At 36.7% G+C, this 27,961-nt stretch overlaps 1 protein-coding gene across 1 annotated transcript in view; it reads right to left on the reverse strand.

The window, feature by feature from the left end:
• Positions 1 to 1,070: 1,070 nt before the first annotated feature.
• LOC128999139 (uncharacterized) overlaps positions 1,071 to 27,961 on the reverse strand; it is a 32,354-nt gene continuing 5,463 nt past the window's right edge. Inside the window, exons 2-10 of the mRNA XM_054425513.1 lie at positions 11,822 to 12,145; positions 11,109 to 11,411; positions 10,195 to 10,503; positions 9,172 to 9,480; positions 7,389 to 7,703; positions 5,391 to 5,681; positions 4,209 to 4,350; positions 2,196 to 2,344; positions 1,071 to 1,538 (exon numbers count right to left, since the gene is read on the reverse strand). Of these exons, the coding sequence (XP_054281488.1) occupies positions 1,207 to 1,538; positions 2,196 to 2,344; positions 4,209 to 4,350; positions 5,391 to 5,681; positions 7,389 to 7,703; positions 9,172 to 9,480; positions 10,195 to 10,503; positions 11,109 to 11,411; positions 11,822 to 12,145 (2,474 nt within the window). The 3' untranslated portion in view covers positions 1,071 to 1,206. The remainder of the gene's footprint in view (positions 1,539 to 2,195; positions 2,345 to 4,208; positions 4,351 to 5,390; positions 5,682 to 7,388; positions 7,704 to 9,171; positions 9,481 to 10,194; positions 10,504 to 11,108; positions 11,412 to 11,821; positions 12,146 to 27,961) is intronic.

Genomic DNA, 27,961 nt, shown 5'->3' on the forward strand with positions numbered 1-27,961 from the left:
TTCTACCATATATCACAAAATAAAGAGTAACCAGCAGCTACCCTCTATTCTGTGGACTTATCTAACAAGGGGTAACGGTTGTTAGAATACCATCATGCATCCCCTACCTGGATCTATACAGTTACCACCAGATGAAAACCCATAGCACCCCTTCTTACAATCTATCTGTCCAGTTACAAACAATATACTGTGTGGTAAAAAAGTCCCGGAACGGTTTAATATATTTTTTATCAATAAAGATAAAGTAATTAGACTGGTATATCACAAATAGCCATAAATGTCTACTCTTTTAAGCTACATAACTTGTTTATCCCTCAAGGGGCCCAAGAGGAGTAAGACAAAACTCTTCAATAGCAGCATAGGTTGAGTTTGGTATCTAATTTAAGGTCTTAGTAGAACACATTGCTGCAAACCTGAACTGCAAATGGACAATTGAGTCAAAAATGGCAGCCGTTATAATATTTCTTAAATCTGCCATTTTGAATGTTTGAGCGGCTGCTATTTTTTACTCAGTTGTTCTATTGTGCTCAAATTTGCGACATCGTATTCTACTATTTAAGATCTTTAATTTGAGATGCGTATCGACCTATGATTACGGATATGATTTTTCAATTCTCGCAGTCGCCGTTTGAGGAGGTAGCTCATAGCAATGCAAATTCAATGAATCTTTGAACAGCTGTCATGTTTGACTCAGTTGTCCTAAAGAGGCATTCCGTTTGTGGCAATGTGTTCTACTAACTAAGACCTTTACTGTGATACCAAACTTGACCTATGCTGCTATTTAAGAATTTTTTCTGACTCCTCGTGGGCCCCCTTAAGGGATAAAAAAGTTATAATAGCTTAAAAGAGAAGATATTTATGGATATTTTTGATTTAGTCTCATTACTTTATCTATATTGGTAAAACAAATTAATATAAACCTTTCTGGGACTTTTCTACCACACTGTATATACAGTTCTACCTACCTTTACAAAGACAATCTCAATAACTGAGCATACATCCAGAATGTTCATTATTTATAATAACAAATTAAGAAGATTTGACACTTTAAATTATGAACAAAATTATTAAAAAGTTAAGTCTTTATTCTGTCAAGTATAAACAAAATAAACCGGAGGTTCGTATTATACAAAAGTAAAACAATAACTCTTACAACACTACAACACTAAAGCTAAATGACACGTGATAAAAAGATAACTTGTCAAACTAATCAACATTTTGGTACAGATTGGGTCTCTGGGGCATGTAGCGGCCCACATGTTCGTAATGGTGGTTGTCTGGAGGTGCAGGAATAGAGAAGTCAACCAGGAGCTCTGGGTTCTCAGTGAAACTGAAGTTAATCCCTGAAGTGGGATCCTCTGAGTATCGACTTAAGCCTTTGTTGGGCTCTCGCTCACATGCATTTTTATTGAGTTTCACGCTCGCCTTCTTGTTTTTACCACAGTGGTAGGCTCGGCAGGTGATCACCATAAACAGCATCACTGTCAACATCAGTGTCACTGTTGCCAACACACCCACAATCCAGCTCAAACGCACATCTGAAAATCACACAATCAGAACATGTAGTGGCGTACCCAGGGGGAATGGGGGACTAGATTTTTTAAACCAATTATTTAATTATTAATAGAAGGCACAGGAGTAAATATGACTGGTTTAATTGTTTCAAATTATTTTTTTCTTAATAAAGAACTCGTTTATTGACACATACAGAAATACTTCCTGGGTATAAAATAAGGACACCTCGTTCACAGGTGTAGTGTACTGTACTGTACAGTTCAGGGGGATCAGCTCACCCCCCAAACCAAATCCTGCATACGTCATTGAGAACATGGAGTAGTATATACAGTATAATATATTATTAGCTTCTTCAACCAGCCACCAAAGCCGTAAAATCCGTCAGTACAAAGTATGTATATAGTACAAAGAAATATAGTACTAATTGCAATATCTTTAAAAATCAAAAAGATAATTGGGGACATCGATGAAATACATTAAATTATATTACCAACAATTTTTGTCATGTCTTTACTGTATTGAACCTATTGTCTATAGTGACTCAAAAAATAACAGCTATCGATTCATCCAATACCTCCTCAGAGAAGATTTCCAAGAGTTTCATAATTTAAATACACTATATTCCAACTGATATTATTGGGATGCCATTGTCCATTCATCTCAGATTCAGAAATACTTACTCTGTGGTGAACTGAGGACTGTAAAGGAGCCTTCACCCAACACGTGGTGGTTGACTGAGAAGACACACTTCCAGAGGCCGATGTCTACGAGGATGGGGACGAAGCTGACAGAGCATACACTAGAGTCAGTATTGTGTTCTAACGTGTACCTGCAAGAAAAAAGACTCCTGTACAGAATCCCATTTGGTGTGGAAGTACCATTGGTCTTGAGAATGCAGTACCAACATTTTAGTAAAACAGTTTAACTGTACAAGTTCTTTTAGGATTAGACTGTAAGCTAACACATTGAAATTAGATAAATTTTAATAGTAAATCACATAAAATTTACTCAAGAATTTCTTTAGGAAACCTAAAATTACCATTAGGGATGCCACATCATAGCATGGTCCAAATGTCTAGTTTTGTAGATAATGTAAACAGTGTAAATTGTAAATTGCCGCAGCTCTCAACAAAAGACCAAGAATGTAGATTGTATTTGTGTTTAAGCTTTGACTATTGATACAACTAGACATTCCATCCCCATGTTAAAATTGTCGCCAGTTTTTAATCAAAATCATTGCAGTTGATGTGAGCTATCGACATATTGTGCCGATGTAAATTACTAATATCTGTTGAATGCTTAAACTTCTTTACCAAGTCAAACTGATGGAACAACTTATTATGAGCTTTAGCAAATGTTATGACTCATTAACTATGTCAGCAACAAAAAATTAAGTAGCAGTATGTTATTTTTTCAATAAAAAGTTAGCGACAGCCATTGAGCCATACAATAGATGGGATACTTACTTCAGTGTCCTAAAGTCAATGATTTAAGCTAAAGCAGTTTTGCAGTGCCGGATTCAGGCTACTTTTAGGCCAAATGTTTTTACTAGGCCAAATAAACCCAAAGGGCCCCACTCGTTAGGCGGAACTTCCACACCGACACCCATGACCCACGGTCACCAAAAGGCATTTCAGTGACAGACTCCAAGGTGTTAACATCGGGAAGCTGTACTAGTATACAATGGACAGGATCTTCCAACCATAGAATACTTTTGGAGCAGAGGCAGTAAAGCAACCTCCGGCAAAGCCTACGGAAGCCAACCCTCCCGCTGTGAAGAAGTCAACTGAACCTACAATTAGCCTTTTTCAAGGCCAAGCAAGCCCCATCAATCATAAGACACCCCCTCACCGGCCCACCAGACCACATTCGAGCCTGCCCAAGGAGAAGCTGAGTGGCCCGCCCTTGCTGTGAAACCCTAAGACCTAGTCAACAGAGATAGCATCGCCCTGGCAAGGGACAAGTCCTTCCGGGTGTGCAAGTCTATGTTGGAAAACTCTGCAAATTGGTCCAGAGAAACTGCAAAATTGGCTGCAGAAGAAGGTCCTATTCCACACGTTCACGTACGGTGGTGACCGCCGGAACCTGAAAGTAGTCTTAAGCAGTCTACCTGGGTACATCACAGAACTGTTTGCCGCCGGTTAGACAAAGACCTTTGGAAGCTACCACCAAGACAGCAAACACGACCAAGTCTATACGGCGCAATTGTCGTAGACACTCAGATGACCCAGGTGTATATCAACAAGATCAAAGTGAAAACACTAACGGACCTGACTTTGTGGCTGATCGACCAGCGTTTGTAGGCAGCCTGTGCAGCTACACCAACTTAGATCCCCAGCCTGACCGGTGAGACTGAGCTTAATGCCAACACCACCAAGAGGGGGAGGAGGGGCTTCCCAGCACACGATAAAATATGCAGGGTTCCGGGCCGGCCTGAACGCCACTTGGTTACTTACCCGTTAAGCAATAAAAAAACACCATTTTTAGAATTAACAGTTTTAAACTTGTAGTGATTTTTTAAATAATGTTTTACCATCATATCTAGCATCTTGCCAAATTTTGTTCAGTCTGTAATAAAATAGTGAAGTATTGTGTCCACATGTTTAAAAGTTTTGAAGCGAAAACTCCTTTGAACTAGACATAGATAATATTTCATATATTGTTATGTAGAGATTATTCCAGATGCAACTTACTTCCCTGTTTCTATAAACTCCATTACATTGTATGTTGAGGGATGGATCCAGTCACATGCCATCCCAGGGAGAGGCTTTGCAATCTCACATTGGAGGACCAACAAGTTGTCTGGAGTAATGAGGCTTCTGGTAGAAACATTTCCTAAACATTACAAGAACATTGTAGTAGTTGTGTAGATCTATTGATTTTAGCTACTAATGTTGCTAAAACATTTTACTGTATTCTAGTTTTGAAGTCACTTAAATTGTAAAAAGTGTTAATATAGAAAAATGTGTTTCCTTTTGGGATACCTACAAGTAAATAAACATAAGTGAGTTTTACAGTTGGCAATCATTGTTTATCCCATTGCCTCAAAAAGCAGCTCCATTATAAGAAAACCTCAGTGTTGAATGTTTGTTGAACACACAACAATTCACATATTTTTGACTTTATTCTTAGAAATGATGGACAATCCAGGAGACAATTACTTGTAAAATACTTCACCAGGAAAATCTCATAACTTTGTACTAAATGTACTACTGTACAATATCAAAAATCTAGGTAAAAGGACAAATGTCAATTACTGTTTGAGTCATTATTTAGTTGTCTCATAACAACTATGTAAACAAAATATAATGTGCAGTTCTTACACTTGATGAAATTGACAGCATTTTTCTCTCGTTTAAAAAAGTGCTTCCCATTTGCAGGAATATAAGTCCCTACTCATCAGAACAGATGAGATGAGAACAGATGGCTTTAATTAATAGGTTACTATTAATTAATAGTTTTTATAGTTCAATTAAAAAAATTATGATAATGTAATCATGAACTTTTGAAAAGTAACAGGTAATTGGAAATTCTATATTAACATTTTTTATCCAAAACAATTGAGATACCAAAACTAAATTACTTTCTCTCCTCCCTTCACCACCCGTATCTTTCTCCCTCTCATATATGTAATTGATTTATTTACATAAATCCAAATTAGTTACGATTTTTTTTCTTCTTTTAAATGCCAAAACAAATTCCCTTTTAAGAAAGGTCCTGGAACACCTTTCTAGCTCAAATCAAGCTTGTCACTTTCCACAACTGAGTTAACTCACAACACAATACCATATTTGGGTGAATAACTGATTCAGTAACCAAAATAAATCTGCTTCCAAAACAGAAATGAAAATAACTGCTCTTTTGCTCAACTATACCTTGGTTGACAAAAGTAAGGCTGGAGGGAGTTGCCATGGTAAAGTTTCTCTCCCCAGGGTTTCTGGCTGCACAAATCCAGATCCCTTCTGGAGTAAATTGGTCCACAGCCATACTGCAGTTGTTGAAGTTGGTTGGCTGAAAGCTGTGCTTCTCCTCGAGCGGGTTTGTACTGTTCTGTTGATGGAACCACTTACACTCTTCTACCGGCTCCTTGGTAATACACTCCAATTGACCTCGGCCTCCAGCCACCACATGTGTGTAGTTTGATATGTGTCGGAACACAATAGGTCCTGGAACCAATTGTGTTGAGGGAATAAGTATAATAATGTTCTTAAGAAAAAGAGTAAGAAAAGATGAGATCGAATTTGTGAATGTGTAGTGAATGGCCCTCAAAGTTTGCTAAGCTGTCGTTACTCTGAAAACTCTGGATTTTTTAGTTTACCTATATCATTTTTTTTCTTGTTACTTGATATACTTATATTTACGCCACACTACACTATTTTGAAGAACTTCCCACACAAGGATTTAGTCCAGAAAACAGCTGGTTGCCGCCAGCTTAATCAAATGGGGCTTTATTACGTACTACTGTACTGTAATGAGTTTTACCGGACACCAACCAGCTGATTATACTGTATTTGGCGATGAGTTGTTATTAACAAAAACATAACCTGTCTTAGAGGTTATGACTTGTGATTGTTAGTCCTTTAGTTGGTAGTAATATAATATAAGGATTTGAACAGATTTAGTAGTATGGCGTAAACTGTCGTACGTCAATCATCCAAAATGTTTTACCAAACTCGTATGGTAATCCTGCACTCGACTTTTCTCACACTTGTCCGGTAAACACCTATTTTCAGGACTAGTAACGTAATATACTATTACAGTACTAGAACTAGAATATATTAAGGTAGAATTAATAATTTAACTCTATACCTTATCCTTATCCTCTTTACCTTAATCTTATCATCCTACTTTCTCCTTATCTTCCTATAGTAGTTTCAAGTTTGATTTATGGAAGCTGGAAGGGGTTCAAAATTGTTGTAGTTGATGTGAGCCACTGACAGAATGCGCTGATCTAAATTTCTAAATTCTGTTGAATACACAAACTTTTTACCAAATCAAATTAAGGGAATGACTTATGGTAAGCTATAGCAACTGTTATGACCTACTAACCTGGTCAGCAACAAAAGATAAGGAATAAAATAGAATTTTAGACACTAACGTATTCTGTGACCGGCTCACACAACTACATTGTTTTTTAATACAAAATTGGCGACAGCTGGTCCATATAAATGGGATGTCTACTTCAGTATCCAATAGTCAATGCTATTACTATTACTTCTTCCTTCCTTTAAACGGAAGTTCATCATTTCCTGTTTGTCTAAGCTTTGTGATTTTTTGTGGTTTTAGATTTAATAGGGAGAATGAAGGAATGTGTGAGGTGGTGTTTTATAAAATATCAAAAAAATGGATATTATTGTTAATGGCACTGTTATAAACTAGATTGTGCCTCGGGCGTGATTATGAACCTGAATTGTATTTTAATCAAACATACAAATCATATTGCAGTTTCACAGGTAACGATAAAAATTTAAAACCAACACCTTGCAACTGTCTAGCCAACTACAAACTTAAGACACCCTTTTTCTGAGCTCAAATTTACCCTTTTTCCTTATTACTTTTCGCAACTGTTACTTTAATAACTTTTTATTATAATTGTAAATAGGTTGGGTGCAACGTATTTAAAAATAAAAAGTATCATTACAATTTTTACAATAATGATTCACTCAGATAAATGATAATTAAGTTGGTAGTACGGCTGGTTAACACAGAACTATGGAAAACATATCATCAACCCAATACACAATGTTTTTGTCCACCTTATCTTCTCATTATACACTATACCCTTATCCTAAAAAATTATTGCTTTTGTCTTATATTCCTGAACGGGAAACAATGAGTTATGTTTTGTTTGAAACAGCAGCTGTTCTTGTTACCAGTTTTGACGACTGTCAGGCTAAAAGGCCGCCCGAAGGTGACTTCAGGCTTAGTCTCGTTGCCGTACTTGACCCCGCACTGCCAGACTCCTTGCATACTTCGTGTTACGTTGAGTACGATGGTGCTGCAGTCTCTGTCTTTGTCAGGACTTGTCTTGAAGTTGAACTTCATCACTCGCTCGGCCACCTTGGACTCATCCTCGTACCACATCCAGAGGCACTCTCGCACGGACGAGAGAGTGGAGCAGTTGAGAGTCACGGACTTGTCCTCCGCAGCCAGCTGATTACGGGAAACTTCCGCAAACACCATCGTTTCTGCAAACAGTCAAATCAAATTATTTTAATACATAATTTAAAAATTGTGTTCTTGAATAATGCCAGTGGGATATTAATAATTCAGGGTAATTATTTGGGTTGTGTTAAAAAGAACACCTTGTATTATATAGGGAACTAGATTTATACAAATCATCAATTTCAATTACTATATAAATTGAGTTTAATTTTGCTTTTTTTAAGAGGTTTGCGGCCTCTTTTAACCTTGCATTTGCCCATCCACATAGACTACAGATCTGTGCATGGAACGTATCCAGCAAAGCAAGGGGTAAGCCGGTACAGTACAAAGGTAAGGTGAACTGTACTGATAAAATGTTTGTGGCAGTGACCAGGATCCGAACCCAAGACATCACTGACTTGGGCCCGAAGTCCGTGACGCTACCAACTGAGCTACGGACTCGCCACTATTGCTATTGTTTAATAAGATGGGCAGATTTCTCATAAATAAACTTTGTATATAGAAAGGTGTGGTTTCAAATTTTTACAGTCATATTTTCCCCACTATATTACATTTGAATATCTCTGTTATCAACATTGAAAAATTTCCAACACGCACACTGTAACAATTTTTATCCCTGACTTTAATACAGCCCATAGATTTAAAATTTCCTCCTATTTAAAATAGCCTTGCCTGTTTTTGTAATATATAAGTGTATTATCTCTTTTGTCGCTGTTCCACCAAATGTCCATTCCATCGCCAATATGGGATTCCTCAAAAGGTAGCAGTAAGTTATATTCAATCAAGTTTTGTTACAAAGACAAGCATTGATATAAAGAACCAAGCCTGAACTAATTTTGTTGACCAAATAATTGATATTCCCATTCCTATTTACATTTTAATCATTTGTCAATCTAATAACTGGTAAAACCTAGAGGATGGATTTCTATTATGAGAAATCTGGAGCTCCTATAAAATATTCTTCATTCTTCCGCTCTACTGAAAAATCAAATTGATCTTTTGATGATGGTTGCAGAATCCTGAATGGCATAGGTACTCCCTACGAGAACTTGAGGATGTGCTTCCAATTAGATCAAATACGTCGATCCACCATGCAATTTTTTATGTGTCAAGTATATGTTTGTATGGAGTAATAATAGAATAGTTTAGTTTCATAATTTGGATAGTGCGTGTCCCTGTGTTCTTGTGTGTACGGGAACCCCTTGGAGATGTAAGCAACCAACTTTCACATCTTTGTAATGTGAAATTCTTGACAATGGCATCTGTTGATCATAAAGCAAACAGCATTAAAATCTTCGGAGCAACTAATTTCGGACTGGGACAAAATAAAGTCCACTACATAACCACTACATAGATCCACTACATAGATTTGTCCTACCAGTTTAGAGACAAGCCACAATAATGAGTAGATTTTAAATTTACTACACAATATACGATGGATGATCTATCAAGAAGAAGAATTCAAGTATTCTCGTATTTCTGCTCACTCACTAGGTGGCTTGACTGTGAGCACTGCAGGCATGGCGTCCTTGAAGGGTTGGTCATCCTGCAGTCGAACACCGCAGAGCCACAGTCCCTGGTGATCAGCTCTAGCATGAGGGATGTGCAGAGAACAGTCTCGAGTGTCATTGATGTTGGAGGGGAAGGTGTCCACGACTGACCAATGGCTCAACTCCGTCTCAAACATCGGCTTCTTCATCCATCGGCAAGTCTTGACTGCTTCCTCAGCTCTGCAGCTCAGTACCAGAGGCTCTCCTTCTGCCACCAACATCTCCCTGGTGAGTTGGGACACATCCATCTCTGCCAATCACAAGGTACAAATATATTACAAAAAAAAAACAAACAACATTGTCAAAAATATAGTAAGTTTTAGAGACCTTTTGGTGAAGTAATCTTTCCAATTGGTTTACTAGCAAACACCTAATATTTGAATATGGGTAGCTACAACCAAACAATATGTGAAAACATTGGCACTAAAAAATCAATGTGTTACATGATTCAACATAGATTATTATTGAGCATTATTAAAATTGCTTAAATCAATTTCCAAAACACACTGTATAAGTTTAAAAGTTGTTTAGTTTCATTCCTACTACTTGAATTAAAGAAAACCTGGCCATTTCTTTGGTGAACACATATCTAGTTTTGTTCCACATAAATAATAGCAGAGCCGAATAAGTATTAAGAAGCAAGAGTTTTATTAAAATGTTGATTAACACTGTTGTTAAAGAAGGGATGGGAAATATTTTCGAAAGGATTTTAAATATTAACATTTTTTTACGTAATGTATGACATAAATAATTTTATGTTATTCCTCGAGGCTCTAGCAGTAAATCTTGTAATTTTAAATAAGCCTAATACACAAAAGAAAAAGGTTGTTCCATGACAAATTTACCATAGGTTACAGATGTTTTATAATCATCATAACTTGTTAAAAAAGTTTAAGACCTTAACGAACTATGGCAGATAAATGTAAGTGTTAAAAAAATTCATCCAAGGAATCTCGCAACTAACCTCCTCTAACAGTGAGCTTAGCAGCCTTGGAGCTCTTGAACTTGGTCGAGTGAATGGGTTTGACGTGACAGGACCACAGGCCCTCCGGATCTGCGGTGACATTCGCAAACTCTACAGAGCAGTCGTTGTTGACAGGGAGGAACTCTCTCATGAGGACTGTCCAGGCGGGGTTGCGTCCCACTGGGGTCCAGTACCAGCGACAGTCTTCTATATGTGCCTCCTCTCGGACCTTACAGTGCAGCCTTCCACTGGAGCCAACCATCATCTCGGTGTCTGCGGGTTCCTCTGTGAACTCCACCGGGAACGCCTCTACATGGAACACACACATGACCATCAACTAATTAGATAATGCACAAAAGCTAGTATATTTTCCTTCTAAAACCCCCATTTTAGTGGTGTTGTGGCCAGGTCGAATGAGAAACACACCAACAAACTGGTAACATCGCAAGGATCAAAGTATCTATCCAGTGTTATACTATACAGTGTTATACCTTAAAGCTCTTACCTTCAGTCTATCCTTGTACAGCTCAACAGCAATACCAGTGATGTGTGTTAATATATACTCACTAATACTCACTAATACATACTAGTATTAGTGATATAGAAGATATGATGAGAGAACCCACCGAAGAAGCCAAGCAAGCTGTACATAGGGTGTAAAGAAACTAATAGCTCAAGAACGCAGGTGACCAAAATAGGTAATAACTAATACACTTAATTTTAATTAACTTCTGATTGTCAAGACTATTTTTAGTATGGACGAGAGTTTGATTTCTAGGTATCTTAACGACATGGAGTGTGCTAGGCAACATAGGGAAGGAGGTGCCAGCAACTATGGAGGTGCCAGCAACTAATAAGGTGTTAGCTGCTATAGAGGTGCTAGCTATAGAAGGGCCAAGTGTACTGCTTCTCACCTTCTTTGTGCTCCACCTGGATGTAAGCAGTCTCAGTGTAGGTGTATGAGTCACCGTCGTCAGTTCTCGCTCCACAACGCCACGCTCCACCCTGCTCGTAACCGACATTGTCAAGGGTCAGAGAACATTCCTTCTCGTTCTTCGGAGGTTTCTCGGTCAATACTATAGGCTCTGTCTGCCCTGTCTGCTGGAAGCTCCAGGCACATGTCTTCACTGGAATGGTAGTCTTGCAGTCTAACACCGCTGGTCCTCCCAGGGAGAATGTTCTGTTCACTGGTTTCACCTCAAATTTGATTTCAGGTCCTGTGCAATGATTACTATTAGGTTTTTAGGACAGCTACAAAGATTATGTCTACACTAAAAAATTATGCAAATCTTTTAGCTTGACCTCTGTTCAATAAGACTCAATGGTATTCTGATCTTTAGAGGAAGAAACATTACAATTGAAATGTTAAATTTTGGAAGAAGAGTAATAATCTAAAACAATATAAACAGTGACATTATTTTTATGTAGGCTAACTATCAGCTGATCCACAAGGATTATAGATCTACAAGGGGGTGTGATTACTTTATGAAAATACTGACTGAGGGAGGGTTGCTCGAGTGTCTACTCAAGTTTGTGCATCCGATACATATATTTTTACCATTCTCAACACTGAAGCTTAAAATAATGTTAAAATCTATAGTTACAAAATATGACTAATTTTGAATACCTTCAAATATCTGAAGGAAGATAGGTTCAGAGTGTAAAATGGTAGAATTGGAAGTCTGAGCTCGGCAGGTCCACCAACCAGTCTGGATCATGGACACCTTGACCAGGTTGATAGAGCAGTCTGCGGAGTTGGCACCGTGACCAGGAAAGTTGGCGACCACAGTAGGTGTGCGATCTCTCTGGGCAAACTCCCACAGCCACACGCAGGAGGTGATGGTAAGGTGAGGAGAAGTGATGCGACATTGTATGGTCGTGTCTTTGCCCATCCTGATGGTCATGTTCTTGCTCTGCTCCACAATAGGCTCTGTCTCAACCACATCCTCCCCTGTAACATTGCATAACCTTGTAGCAAGAATCTCAAGAGGACGACGGATTTAGACTTTTGTCAATTGTACAAGCACAATCATATCATTATTGATAATTGCAATCCAATCCGAAGGGATTTCAAAGGTGTTCTTGATAATCAAGAAATCGCCATCAATGATTTAAATATTGATGATAAAATTACTAAAGTGTGGGTTCTGAAGCAGGTAATTTTTAAATAGATTGTTGTAGTGTTGATATAGCAACACCATATTGTTGCAAAGAGCTATAAGACCCAGTAGACACGTGTAGTTTGTTACAAACTAAGATCAGCTGTTTTACAAGACAGGACCATTTATTCAACGCCCAATGGTCAGGAACAGCTAAACCCAGTTTCAAACCATCAAAAAGCTACTGACTCAGGATCAATCCAGCAACCTTTTAATTGTTAGGGAGTACTATAACATCACAGCTACCCAGCCAGTTAGATGCAGTGTATCGTCTCACTGGGGTAGTACACATGTGCACAACTGGGAAACATAGGCAAAAATTATAAGTAGTTGCCTACAAGTCTTCTCTGCTACGGAACTGGTCAGATCTGTCGCAGTAGGAGGACAGCGACAGATTTGTGATTTGTGTATTATCAAGACACAGTCAATGTTGCATTAAGGAATACATAAACACAACTCAGACATCCGAAAAGCACCAAAGCTCTCAGAAGTACAGTGGTGACCGTCGCTCTGGCCCGCCGCTGGAATGTCCATGAGCACCACGGAGCCATGCCGCGACACGCTGGAGAAGGCGAACTCAAACGGCACCACCACTGTCACCGAGTGCCCAAAGTCTGGCGCGACCACCAGGGGTGGCACCACCTGAAACCCTACCTTCCCACCTTATCAAAAAAGTTTTCTTCAAGCCGGGGAGTTTATGACGCTTGCGTCACAGCTGAGCCGCTATCAACCGGTTCAATCCACTTTAGTCGTGTAGGAGAGTAGGGAAGAGGTAGAGTTAGGGGCAGTCGTGGACTGGAAGCACTGGAGTGGCAGCGTCGAGGAACCGGAATGAGACCGATAAGTTGTAGTAGACATTTCTTTGACCTTTAAATAAACTGGGAAGCTTGAACACATTAAACTAGGCCCCCAAAATAGCTTCAAAACCACTTGTTTTAGCATGTTATTTCCAAATTTTTCCCCCGGACCCCCCTCCTTTGCTGGAGGGTATTCGATACCCCCCAGGCCCCCCGGTGACCCCCCCCCCCAAAATATATGTCTAGGACCGCCCTTGAGACATCTTGTTGACAAACTGATGTCTACATTGTGGTCGCTCAAGCTCTGGTAGCGGAGTATTGCGTATGTCGACTAGGGACTCAAGGTTATTCCTATAGTCATGTCCCGTAAGTCCCGGCCCTTGAACATACCAAAAGCTCAAATAAAGTATTACAATAGTTCGCAAGATTGCACCACTATTTGTGTTACAATAATTTTACTTATAGTGGGGTCGTATAGCTGCATATAGGCTGCAATTTTAGGTGGTTATAGTATACAAGTTTCTGAACCTAAAACCGCCCAGACCCCAATTTTTAAGGACCTCGGTCGTCCGTAATGACGTCATTAAAATGGCGGCCGTAAGAGGATGCTGGGTCCCCATGAATTGGCTATAACAAACGAATACCTGAACCGATTTTCATGAAATTTGGCACACAAGTGCTTGAATACATTTTCCCGGCCTGGGTTGAAAATGGTCAAGTTTCATCAAGTCATTTCAAAATGGTGGCTGTTCAAAACTAAAAAAAATTATGAGGAAAATAATTGTGAATTGTTTTATACAGTGTGAGTTTTAAAAGAGTTCCTCCCTACTTTTTTATACATTTCTTAAGATATCAACTTTGAACCATGTCAGATCATTGTAGAGTAGCAAGTACTTCAGTTTGACTGGGTTTACATTTTTGGCCGCCATCTTGGATCCGCCATTTTGGTTACAAAGCTATTTTTTCATATATAAAGATAGGGTTGTGACCCACCGTTTCAAACAAAACCTTTACGCTGAATACGATGCTGCAATCTGTTTAAAAAAATATTGACCCATTCTAAAGTTATGAGAACTTTTTATAACTTTATTTTTAGTCCATTATAACATTGTGCATTTACAAACTAAGGCCATAATCTCAAAATAGTGCTAGTTAAAGATAAGAAAACCACCATTCATTGTTGACCTATTTTCACTCGGTTATGACGGATGTATTTTTTTCAGCCGCCATCTTGGATCCGCCATTTTGAAATGTGATAAATTATTTTAAATATGAAGGTGGTGTTGTGACCCATCATTTTGAACTACTTTGTTATGTTGAATTCAATGCCGCAATCCGTTTTTCATTGTCATGTTTGGTTTTTGAAATATTGACATTTTAAATCAAAATAATTGTTATATTTTATCAAGAAAGCATGATAACAAAAAACGGATAAAATAAAAACTAGTCGAAATGAAGTAATCGCTACTCTACAATTATCTGACGTGGTTCGGAGTTGATATCTTAAGAAATGTATAAAAAAGTAGGGAGGAACTAATTGAAAACTCACCCTGTATAAAACAATTCACAATTATTTTCCTCATAATTTTTTTAGATTTGAATGGCCGCCATTTTGAAATGACTTGATGAAACTTGACCATTTTCAACCCAGGCCGACATAATATATTAAAGCACTTGTGTGCCAAATTTCATGAAAATCGGTTCAGGCATTCGGTCGTTATAGCCAATTCATGGGGACCCAGCATCCTCTTACGGCCGCCATTTTGATGACGTCATTACGGACGACCGAGGTCCTTAAAAATTGGGGTCTGGGCGGTTTTAGGTTCAAAAACTTGTATACTATAACCACCTAAAATTGCAGCCTCTCTGCCAGAACTGAAATATTTTCCTGTTACCCAACCTGACTATTAGTAAAAATCGGATCATATAAAAATTGTATGTTAAATTTTATAGAATAATTAAATCACTGATTTAGTCTACGGAAGCAAAGTACGAAAATTAGAACTTAATTAATTTTGTTAGTTTTGACAGCTTATACAATTTTGAACCAACACAGCTGATTGAAATGAATCGAATAAGCTAATTTGTGTGACTGACTAAATCATCCATTTATTTATTCTATGGTGGCCATTGACCAAAGAAGATGACACTCAATTTTTGTAGTCAATTATGATACTAATGTTTGTCTACAGTAGTTTCAATGGACTTTCTTTTTTTTGGTTTCATACCACGTTGGGTGAGTAATCAATCTTCTACACAACCATATCATCTATTTGTACTTACTTAATTTTCTGTAATTACTTCTTACCGCACTTCCTACAAATTACAAGTACATTTATCATCAATAGCGTAATTAGAATGGAGGGTAAGACATTGGAGGTTTATTATATTTACTCATTAGAAGGTTTTGTGAGCAGTTCACACCAGTACAATGGGAAGAGCGGTTCTGGGCTTGAAAGTGGAGGCGCGATTCTCAGAATTGTGCTCATCATCTGGGTTATCCTTGGTTTACATGCAAGTTAGGTCCGAAACTGTCAGACCCAAATGAAAATTACTTAATCAGTAGCCTTCGATTTGTAAACAACAGTTGTTACCTTTATCCGATGTTCAGTAATTAGCTGTTATCTCTACTAATAACTTTCTACTTCAACGAACTCAATGATAACCTTTGTTTTTGCATGTTTAACGTTCACTTTCCACTTCAGTGGGAAATAGATGGTAACTAAGTTAGCACAGACAAAATGTTAACAATTAAAACAGCTGATGAGTTAAACAATCAACGGGTAAATCCTCAGCCTATGTTATTGGGTGTACATTGAGTAAATAAATTGAGGTGTTAAATAACAAGATAATAATGATACCAATAATATTTAACCACCACGAATCAGGGATAAATAGTAGGTTACAAGTAATGTGGCCCTCTACGTTTATTTGAGGTTATTACCATCGAGTACACGATTATTCGTAATTTTAAGTATGCATTGAAAACTAACAATAATATTTTTAAGTATCATTTAATACAAGGAATGAAGTTAGCCTATCTTAACTTACTATTTTAATTGATATTTTACGCTATTATGGGAGTTTTTTTTTTATTCAAGTTATTAGTTTTTAGCGAATTTCCCTTATAGGGAATAAGCTATTACCGTAGTACTCATGGTAAGACCTGGACCCGGGACCGATTTACTTTTTCGTTTTAAGGTCCCTAGAGACCAAAAACACCATTCGTTCAAATTCACCTATATATATGTGTGTGTGTGTGTGTCCGTTAGCGCGATAACTCGAGCAAAAACCATCCGATTTTGATTAAATTTGGTACAAACATGTAAACCTACGTTTATTCAAACGAGTTCGTGAACCAGCATGATCGGACTATGGGAACAGGGCTTTTTGGGACAAAAATTGGTTTTCCCATTTTTGACCCTAAAAACGTAAAATTTAGCATTTTCTTTCCAAACCATTTTGTAGAGCTTGAAAAAACAAATAATTTAGTATATTGAAGCGTTATTATGCGCCTATTGGTTACGGATAAAATTCCAAAAAACTGTAAATTTAAAATTCCCATGTTATTCTTATGGAGAATAAGTAAACTGTTGTAGTTTGCTTGTTTATGATCATATTTTGATCAAATTTGGAAAATGCATTCATTTCATACTAAACTATTAACATTTTACAAAAAAACACCTTTTTACCCTCCTTGTTGCAGCAAACCTAAGTACTCGTTAAACTAATGTTTATTTAAATATGGAATAAATGTGATATTTTTAAGGAGACATTTTAGCGTAAATCCAATCAGGCAAATGGAAATTCGCTTAGTCTGCAGGTTTGCTGCGGCGGGGGTATTTTTTATTTTGTTTGATTTTTAAAATTTGTTTGTTAATTGTTTGTGTTTGTTTGTTATATAGGCTATACAAGCTGTTAACCGGCTACGCCTGATATAGCTTTGAGTTCTTCTACCACTAACTCACTGAACTCGTGACCTTTTGCTTTATTTTACATTATTACGGTATACGTTTTAGAAGTGACTGTAGAAAACATCCGCAACACATAATTTATTGTGAAAATAAATCAATAGAATAGTTTGTTTTGACATGGGCAAAAATGTGTTCAGCTGTTATTATGATAACTTTGTCAAAATCTGTTGAGAATTGCCTGAGTAGGTTTATGCGGGTTTTATATAATGTATCCCTTTATTTACTTTGAAAAATATTACCATTTTACAACAGTTTGGCTTATGGTAACAGCTAATACCAAAATAAAGGGTTAGAATATAAAATTTACAGTTTTTTTAGGTTAAACGGTGTATCACGAACGTCGATAGTTTTCGTGACAATAATAATTAGGAATGAACTAAATTAATAACATTTTATTTAAACACGTCTTTTGTAAGAAGTCTGTAACAACAATAACAATATTTGTTTACATCTGATGATCTAAATATCCTATGATAAAACACATGTTTTATTTGCAGTCTTTATGAAACAAACGGGTAATATTCGGTACGTAATGGGGCAATAGCATAAGAAATAACTCAACAAATGTAATAATGTGCGTACTTTAAGCTCTTGTAAACAAAGTTTTAACAGGCTTTTATTAATTTATTTACTTTTATAACGTAAAACATACTGATTTTTAATTAAATAGTAAGTTTGGTAATCGTGGTTGAATGTTCCTTGTTTTGAGGCGCAAACAAAGGAAAAGCCAATTTTCACCGTTTTGAATTCAAATTGGTTTCACTTAAAACCCGTTTGAGATAGAAAATAAATTTAAATACAAAAGTTGTAGATAGTTTAATTCCGAACTAACGATTCTCAATCAGATTTAAGATTCAAACTCAGCTTATACGGACCAAAATATAAAGGCTTACATAGTCGAATTTCATCAGAAATAGCTCCCCGCCCCCCCTAAACCCTCCTTAAATTTAGAATATTGTAAAACACCGTCTTATTGCACATATACACCATAGGCCTACAGGGACTCCCTGTACCAAGTTTGATAATTCTAGGTCTCATAAATTGTGAAATATAGTAATCATCCATCAGTCAGTGGTATTTGCCTATTACAAGTATAAGAAAAATATATATATATACTCCCACATGTGCCTTTTTCTGAAAAAAGAATAAAATCAACCCTAAAAACCCAATGCTCTCAAATCTCAAATTTTAATTAAGTGGCCTGATTGTTTACTACATTAAAGGATCGAAATTGATTAAACCAAGTAAACGAACAAAAATCTATGTGTTTCCCTCATGAGTGTATTTAACCAAAAGATAATTTTAATATCAATAAACCTTGGCGTTTTGGCCAATTTCAAATTACATTATTACAATTTCATGATGAGATGGTCTCTGTGCTATTGTTAGAACAATCTTTTAGTTTTTTTTTTTAAGTTCACACAGGTTTCAATATTTTACTCATATTTTTATCTGTGTTCAGTGTTTTCATCATGTATGTATACGTTTTTCAAAACTGTTCTAATATAATAGAAACTGTCCATAATAGTTATTTGTGCAACTAGTGAGAAAAGTGAGCAATTGACTCACTCGAGAGAAATCCTTACTCACGAGCCGTAGGCGAGTGAGGAATGGTTTCTCGAGTGAGGCAATTGTACTTTGAACTCGAGTTGCACATTATACTTTTCCTACAGTTACCATAAAACAAAAACATTTGTGAAGAAACATGAACAAACATAACATATTTTTACACAGAAGTGAACTTTTAATATAACATTTAATGTGAAGTGACAAATACAACAGTACAACAGCTGACCAGCTGATTTACAGCCAGTGCTGCCAACGTATTTCGCGCGCATACGACGTTGCCTGCATGTTACGCGCTCACTATTTCGTGCCTTCACGTTGCAAATCTGGAGTGAGACAAAGTAATTAGAGTGAGACAATGTTAACATTGTCTCACTGGTGAGCGAATTGGCCACTTTGCTTTCTCAAATCAGTGAGAGAACATGTACATTGTTAGGTAACTGTAGGAAAAATTACATTTCACCACTGCAGATCTGTACACTATAGCACTATAGGAAACAACTGGTGACCGTTAGAGGTTATACCGGTAAATTACCTTGAGGACACAATAGTAAGTTTTGCGACTGTGAAACCAATATATTTAGGAGGTCTACCATTTAACAATGACAGTTCGTTTAATGGAGAATATAAGTACTGTGAAGACGAAGACGTCAATATGTTTAAAAGTTGTTTGCAGGCTAGTTTGGTAATATGTTGCAGCTGCTGTATGGAACTGGCTGTTTACTATCGTTAAAAATAAGAATTAAGTTGAAGTAGTAATTATTCAGACGCATTTATCAATAATTTGCCATTCTTAGTCAAGAATCATCCACTTTTATATTTTGTTATTGTAATCACGTTGGTAATCACCATCGCCAGTCTACTTGGTCTCAACGTGCCTGACGTCCAACTACATAAGACCATGGGGCATAGGGATCGACTGGTGGCACTTGGATCCAAGGAATATAAGATACCCAGAGGCTTCCCCTCTGGCGGAATCCTACTTGTCTTCCCTGGGTAGTTGAATTTCGTCCTGAAATTCTTTTCGATACTGGAATAACAATTGGCCCCACTGCCAACGAAAGGAACCACAGACAATAAAAAAAAATATTTTTTGTCTGTAGACGAAAATTAATCAAAAACAGAGAAATATACTAAACCGCTTCCACTATGGGGTAGAATATTTAACTATAAACATGAATGGCCAATGGTCAGTTTTGTTGGTTAGTTTAGTTTAGGTTAGGTTAGGTTAGAATTGGTACTTTTATTGTAGGATTGGTTGATCTGCATAGCAAGAGTGGGTAAATGCATTAGGGGTATCTGATACGTTTGTCGTCACAAAACTAAGAGTCTTTCAGTTTGGAAAAATAAATCACGAAAAGAAACATTTGAGTAAAAATCGTTGTAACACCTGTCAATAGCTTTCCAGAACGAAAAATATAGATCCAGTTAAATACCGTTCTACCCCAAAGGCGAGCAAAGTTAATTATACCAACTATTTGCAGATTCGGAACGTATTTAGCTCAACATCGATTGTGAACAAAACATCATCACTTATACAGTATATCGCTAATGGTGCAACTATCGTCATGAAACAGCTGATTCAACGCAAGAATGGCTTGAGTGAATCAACCACTTAAGGTTACCTAACGAACAATGCTATTCTGGTTATCGGTTTTATGTCCTGGTGTAGATTGTTTCATGTAAAGCACCAGCGCCAGCTATAAATGCGATTAATCAATCCGGGAACAGTTCCAGTGATATCAGCTGCTTGCTAATGATAAGGCACGTTGTTGATAAATCTACCTCTTGATTGTGTGTTTAACCTGAAATGTCTTTTATCCGTTTGTACAATAAACAAATTTTGACAAATTATTGTAAAATCTACAAAAGCCTCACGTGGTATAATTACGATGTAGATAAGGCCCGAGTAACAGTGGCACTTTAACCAACACAAACTGAAGGAATTCAAACATTGGGTACGATTGATACCCCCGCCGCAGCAAACCTGCAGGCTAAGCGAATTTCCATTTGCCTGATTTGATTGAAAATTCATTCTATTTAAATAACATTAGGATTAACGAGTACCTAGGTTTGCTGCTACAGGGAGCTAATAAAGTGTGTTTTAGTAGAATATTAATAGCTTAGTATAAAAAATTTACTAAGTTTGATCAAAATATATCCATAATCAAGCAAACTACAACAGTTTACAATGTTCTCCATAACAAATAAATGTACATTTTTTTTTATTTTCTTCGTAAACAATAAGCGTACAAAAAAACTTAAGCGTGCTAAATTATTTGTTTTTTTAAACTCTTCAAAGTGTTCTAGAGAGAAATCGGGAAATGATATATTTTGAGGGCCAATAATGAGAAAACCCATTTTTTACCCTATAAAACCCCGTTCCCATTGTCCGATCATGCTGGTTCGCGAACTCATTCAAGTTTGTATCACCCTACACCTTCAAGCCAAATTTAATCAAAATCGCACACAAATTACTCGAGCTATCGTGTTCACGGACACACATACTGTATATATAACATTTTTAACGGATGGTGTTTTTGGCCTCTGGGGACATCAAAATGAAAAAGTAAATCGGCCCCGGGCCTAGGTCTTACAATGAGACCTACGGCAATAGCTACCCTATAAGGAAATTCGCTAAGAAGTAATAACAAAGAACAAATTATATTTTTACAACAATGATGACCAAAACTTTAGTTTTTCCTATACTGTAACACAAACACATGCCATAAGTTGATAAATGTTTTCGTGTTTAAGCGTTAAATGTATAGACGATACTTCACAACCAAAGGGATGTAGAGGATTTTTTTCCAACTAACTTACTTTGTAGACAGCTTGAAATTTAATTAGGTTTGAAGCCTTGGTCGCAACTAAAAAACGGATCATTGGCAGTGCAACTGGTATCCAGCATTTTTACTTATGAAAATTTTAATTACATGTAAGATTATAATATAAAGGAGGTGGAAATTTAGTATATTTTCTTCATTTATAAAACTCATCCATTCGAGTTGAGGAAATACGCTCTTTAAGAGTACTATATTATGGAGACACAATTTATAAACTAGTAATCCTAAGACCTGAATATTATTTTTGTATTTTAAGCTATCTATTTTAGGACCTATCATGTGTTTATTCATATTAGACGAGGGTTTATGCATCACTCAAACGTTTTAAATCAGTATGGACAAACAAATTCAATAAGGCAACCAAATGTTCGCGTAGTACCGGTATGCAAATTTCCTGCAATAGGGATGATTTTAAATGTAATTGTTACATGGTAAATTACCTATATTAATTTACAAAGAAGAATACCACCTCTACAGGTTCTTTTTTAGAGTAAGTAGCTCCAAATTAGTAATTTTATTTTACAATTTTTTTTTATAAAATAAAAAAGAACAAACAAGCAATCTTTATTTACATTTTTTGAAATGGAAAAATAATAAAACTTTTTCTATTTACAAATTGATTTTTGAGCTTTAGCGTTACATTTAAATCTTCGTAACAGCAGGTTAAAAACTGTTTTACGCTATAAACTCGTGCATTACCATTTTGTATCCTAATTTTTATGTTTGTATCTATAACCTCAAAAAATCAATGCTAGCTGATTCGTTTAGAGGGTTTAGTACTTCAAAGGGCTCAATCGGAGGAAAACAATCTATGATCTGCTTTTAAGAAACCCTAAAATATTCTGCAGTCCATTACAGCTTTAGTTGAGTTGGTGCTTCGTTGAGTTTTTTTAACGGACAATGAAGTGTCCTTGGTTTAAAATAATTATCTTGTTCCGCACGGTTTTTATTTAACTTCCGCACACGAGTTTCAAAACACAAGCCGGAATTAATTTTCAATTCATACTAATTTAAGCTAATTTCTGCTATAGGGGAAAAACTATTACCCTAGGTGGCACGATGAGACCCTAATCCGAGACCGATTTACTTTTTCGTTTTGATGTCTCCGGAGGCCAAAAACAAATGTCCGTTCAAATGTTTTTATACAGGGTGTTTTTATGCAACCCAAATTACAAGTAACATAAGACACCAGACACCTTTCAACGACAAAACAAGCTCATATTTCGGTTTCCCTGTATTCTTTATTTCATTACCATCCAGCATTGTTGCATTTATATGGGTTTTAGTGTTGTATTGGGAATTTATTGCGAATAAGTATCAACTTGGCGTTTATCTGAGCATGCGAAAATCTAACATTACACCTTATTTACAATACATTATCAATAACACTAAACCTCATTGACAAATTGAACAATTTTTATATTAGCTGTTTGGCAATGAATTAAAAAAAAAGAAAAAAAAAGGACACCTTCGCTGGGTTTGTTGTTAAAATGTGTCCCACGGTAGTTATAATTATTTGGTTTGCGTTTTCAAAAACACCTTGTACATGTGATTTTTGGCATGAATGTGTAGGATTGGACAAACTTTCATGAGTTCGCGAACTAGCAAGATCGATGATAGAAACATAGTGGTACAGGTTTTATTTTTATTTTTCAAAAATAGATTTTTTTGTGTGTGCACCCTCTAAACATAAAAATGGCGAATATTTACTACACCCATCATTTAGAGCTTCGTTAACGTATTTGTATTTAGAGATGAAATGGTTCTGATATGTTTAAGGAAATATTTTTGTAAAAATCCAATTAGGCATGTTGAAATTCTTATAGTCTGCAGGTTTGCTGCGGCGGGGATATTTCGGCATAGTTAACCTTATAAAATTTGTTTCACACATTCATCGTACTTCCTCACTAGATGACACATAGCTTAAGCATACTCAGTCCATTTCCCATATAAGGCTTACTCTTATTTTGCTATAAACACGAATCCATGCTTAAATACTTTCATACCTGAACCTGAACCTTGCAAAACCTTGATTGGGAACTTCCAGTGACGCCCGTAGCCTTGCAGCGGCTAACAATAGAACAAGACTAACTATGTTCCCGCGGTACAACAATTAATTTACTGTTCATACGGTAGGTAATAGCTTGATAGCCGTCTAAGGTACCACTGACACAGTGGCTCCAACTGAACAACTTCCTAATCGCAAGATCTGCAAAGAGGGGTTAGGAAATGGTCTAACCCCCGAGATTGTATTGTAACCTTTTCAGGCAGATTGGGTGGTGACAGTAGACAGAATGGCCCGTCTACACGCTACGATATATCGCGGCGATCTGATCGGTACCAACCAAATCGTTACGATAATCGGAGCGTGTGGACGGAAAATCGCTGCGATATATCAAGGTTGGACAGTTTATGAGTTTTTTTTTATTTTCTTTGCGATGATTGGCAACGATATCGAAGATTGGAGCGACAGGTTGGAACGTGTAGACAGCGCTTTAACTTATCGCTGCGATCATCTACTGATTTTCGCATAACTGTACCCTGATTCTTTATCAGAGGAGTAAAGTTTTAGAACTCCCCATATGAGTCTTCTTTTGTCTTTCTCAAATAGTTGCGCCAGTCGTTCGGTTCATCTCTCAACTCTCTTTAGTAGTCTCACATGAGAAAACTTGTCTTTTTTGAGAAGCCAAGAACAACACCACTTTCTAAATGGTTTGCGTGGGGAGCGAGCTGGTGTAGTAGTTAGAGCGCGGGACTTCATCCCTGAGGTCCCGGGTTCAAATCGGCCGCCATGTCACCAATGGATTTTATCAAAGTGATAATGCCGCAACCCCTAGGTCTAGCCTGAAGTAATGTGAAAAACAATTCCGGGCTCGTGCCTAGCGTCCTAGGACAAAAAAATGGTTTGCGTAGTCTTTTTCTCACGACTTTTGACAAACAAATTACATATATGGACCACAACAGTATCTTTTCTATGTTGCTCAGAGGTTTACAAAGAATCAGAAAATGTTGTGGAATACTTGCTTGGTAATTAGTGGTTAGATAAAAATTGTAAAAATTAATAGTCCGCAACATAACGTGCTTTGTAGAGAGTTTCATTGGTCGAACCGAAAATCGGCAACCACAGCCTTATTTAGTTCACGTCAATTATTAACAATGACAGTGAAATTCAACTTATCTGCGCCAAAGAGTTCCTTAACTGCCCTGGAAGGTTCATAAAAATGTGCCTTAATTGCGCTAAGCCCAAGCCAGGTACGGGTAGGTTGCCGACAGAAGGGATGTCGCTGTTTACGTGTCATCCTAACCTACCCTAACTTAACTTAACCGAACCTAACCTAACTTAACATAACCTACTCATATTCGGGCGGGCATTAATAGCGCCCACTGACCTGAGTCAGGTAGTCTGGTATTCCTGAATCGCGCCCGCTACTCCAAGGGGCAACCCAATACGTTCAGTACGTGCAATACTGCACGAAATGGCGGCCCTCGTTGACTGTATAATTGAGTAGGTTAGGATAGGTTGGGTTTGGTTAGGTTAAGTTAGGTTAAGTTAGGCTAGGTTAAGCTGGGTTAGGTTAGGATAGGTTAGGATGACATGTAAACAAGGACATTCCTTCTGCCGGCAACTCACCCCTACCTGGCTTGGACTCTGGCGCAACTAAAGAAAATTTTTTTGGGCCCTTTGAGGGCTTAGCGCAATTAAGGAACTTTTGGTCGAAATCAGTGCAAGACCTCATATTCAAATAGTCAAAGAGGGCTGGCACTTGGGGCCCAGTTAATGAGCATATCGGGTGGCTTCCTGGAGTAGTTAGCGCAATTCAGGAATATCCGACTACCTGACTAAGGTCAGTTGGCGCAATTAATGCCCACCCATCCCATCACTGCGGCTACCAACTGTGCTTCACATTGTCTTTAGATCACAGGACACTAATAGTCTCAGTGACCGTCGGTAGAAGTTGGAGTTTTAAGAAAAGAAAAGCCTTGGTGTCCTTTGTGCGTTCTTAAGTGCCGTAAAATATCCTTCCCCTGATTAAAATTCCTATGAAGTTAATGCGTATGGAAAATGGTAAAACCATTTACAAGAAAGCATTTCCTTAATAGTATGATAGAACCTTTTAGAGTTTTTATTATTATTCGAAAACGTCATTTTTGTCAACATTACCAGCTACCAAATATATACTATACGTCTGTATATAAGTATAATTATTTATAAAGTGTTTGATTATAGTCATTAGGTTTAGCATTGATAAGCCTGGTTATAAGTAGTTGTCTGAGTGTTGTAAGCTAGTGTATCTATCTATAGAAATGTTGATTTAATCAACAACCAGAGGTCCTAGTTGCTTAGTTGTCATGTGTGTTTTCTTTACATTCTCGGGGATGTCACGTTTCAGGTGACTACCCAATAACAAGGTAAAGTTCTGAGCCCAATACTTTTATCCCAGAACTTAATCATGAGCTATGAATAATATTTCTTTGGGCTTTTGGAATCTATATACAACACAGTCTATATATTTGTATAATTTAATAATGCAATTAAAATAATGTGAATGCAGCAAATAAAGCATACATGTTAATTAATCAAGAAAACATAATGCTCTGAGAGATGAGCACAGACTATTTATTGTTGCAACCTTTGATTATTCGACATAAATGTTTAGAGCTAATTTTCGGTATTGCGGTGGGTTTAGCTCAACTGTGACTTTATTTTAATATTTTTTTACGATATCGAATAGGGGTTTCTCTGGAGATTATTTTAAATTGAAAAGCACGAGTGTCTGTACCATTCAAATTATAAATAAAATAATGGAGGGTAATAATTAAACTATGCGTATACTTTATCACAAAAATATCTGTTATATTTTTACTAGTAAAAATGTTAATGTAGTTAAGTTTATTTTAATATATAATTAATCTTGCTTTGAAAATATTAAAATTAATGTTTGAATAGTAATTACGCGTTTTAAAAACGTTTCACGATATTTTAATCTGAAGAAGTCCATTCTGAGTCATAACTCATTATCTCAGAATTAAACTTAATTTGTAATAACAACAAACTTACTGTAACAGCGCGTCATTCTAACAAACAGTTTACAACAAATCAAAACCCGTCGCGTCTATTCAACGATGTACAACACACAGATGCTGCCTAAACAGTTCAAGCTTTAAAGCAAAAATTGCTTTAAATTCTTTAAATTGATTTAAATTCTTAAAATTGCTTTAAATTACTTTAAATTCTCCGAGTTTTTATCAAAAATAATTCTAAGCTTAAGTATTAAAATTACAAGAGATTTCATAAGTTAAATTCTTTTACCTATCCCCACGTAAATGCCAAGCCTCTTTTAAATACCGATTCAATCCCTCCCATTCATGAAACTAAAAAATTCTTCCCACTCCAATTCGTGTTTAGAAAAATACTTCTTTCTAATATGAGAAAACACCGGACATCCTATTAAATGGAAAAATATTATCGTTCTCTTGAAAATTACAAAGAGAGCAATGGAACTTTTGTTTTACAATCCAAGGTTTATCATTTAGATGCATTGCCTCAGCTCATGCCTTGAAAATCAAACGCTTTAAATTCTTTTTAACTAATAATATCTTAAAGATAAGACCGGTGGCATATTTAAGTCAAGTCTATAAATGTGGTGATAACGACATTTCAGTGCGGCTTGAAACCAGGCTTGCTTGGTCGCCGTATCGACTCAACAACTCTTATCAGCTGATCCCGCGTGGATTTTTAACTTTCAAAATGCAAGTTTATGTTTATTTTTTACAATATAAATTCCTCCATTTTTTTAAGCCCAGGCTACGTTTTTACAATACCTTGTGCCAAAAACTTGTTAATCTGTTCGCCGGGAGCGACAAAGATTGTATTAATTAATGATTGACATTAAGGTATAACAATAACAATATTTTTTCTACCCCAGTCTCTAAATGAAGAATATAAATAGGGACATTTTTTGAAAGCCAATAAAGTTTCTTAATAAATAATTTTAAAATCCCCTCAACCTGTTGAGTCCATAAATTTGGCTTCCATCTTATCAATGAATTTAAAGCCAAAACCATGGAGCTCAACGGAACATTCCCATTGGGGAAAAATTGCCACAATGAATAAATTGCAAAGCAGCTATAGATTTTTCTCGTTAATTATTTTTTATTAATAGGGTGGCTGAAAAGTAACTTGCAACCCCCCCCCCCCTTGACATTTTACCATTTGAGAATAGATATTTTAAATCGGATTAACCAACCTTCTTAGATATGAGGTGCTACAATAATTATGGTTAATTTTGAAAGTTTTGCCCTTAGAGGTAGTGGCGGTAGAGGTTAGATAAAAAATTTCAAATGGAAAGTATGGTCTACTTTGGTATCATTTTACAGGTATTGGTGAAACTTAACAATTGGCATGAAGAAAATAAATATCGGAC

The sequence above is a fragment of the Macrosteles quadrilineatus genome, unplaced genomic scaffold (assembly GCF_028750875.1).
Source record: "Macrosteles quadrilineatus isolate MER2022 unplaced genomic scaffold, UCM_ALF_1.0 Scaffold_7__1_contigs__length_78375512, whole genome shotgun sequence".
Classification (NCBI taxonomy): Eukaryota; Metazoa; Arthropoda; class Insecta; order Hemiptera; family Cicadellidae; genus Macrosteles; species Macrosteles quadrilineatus.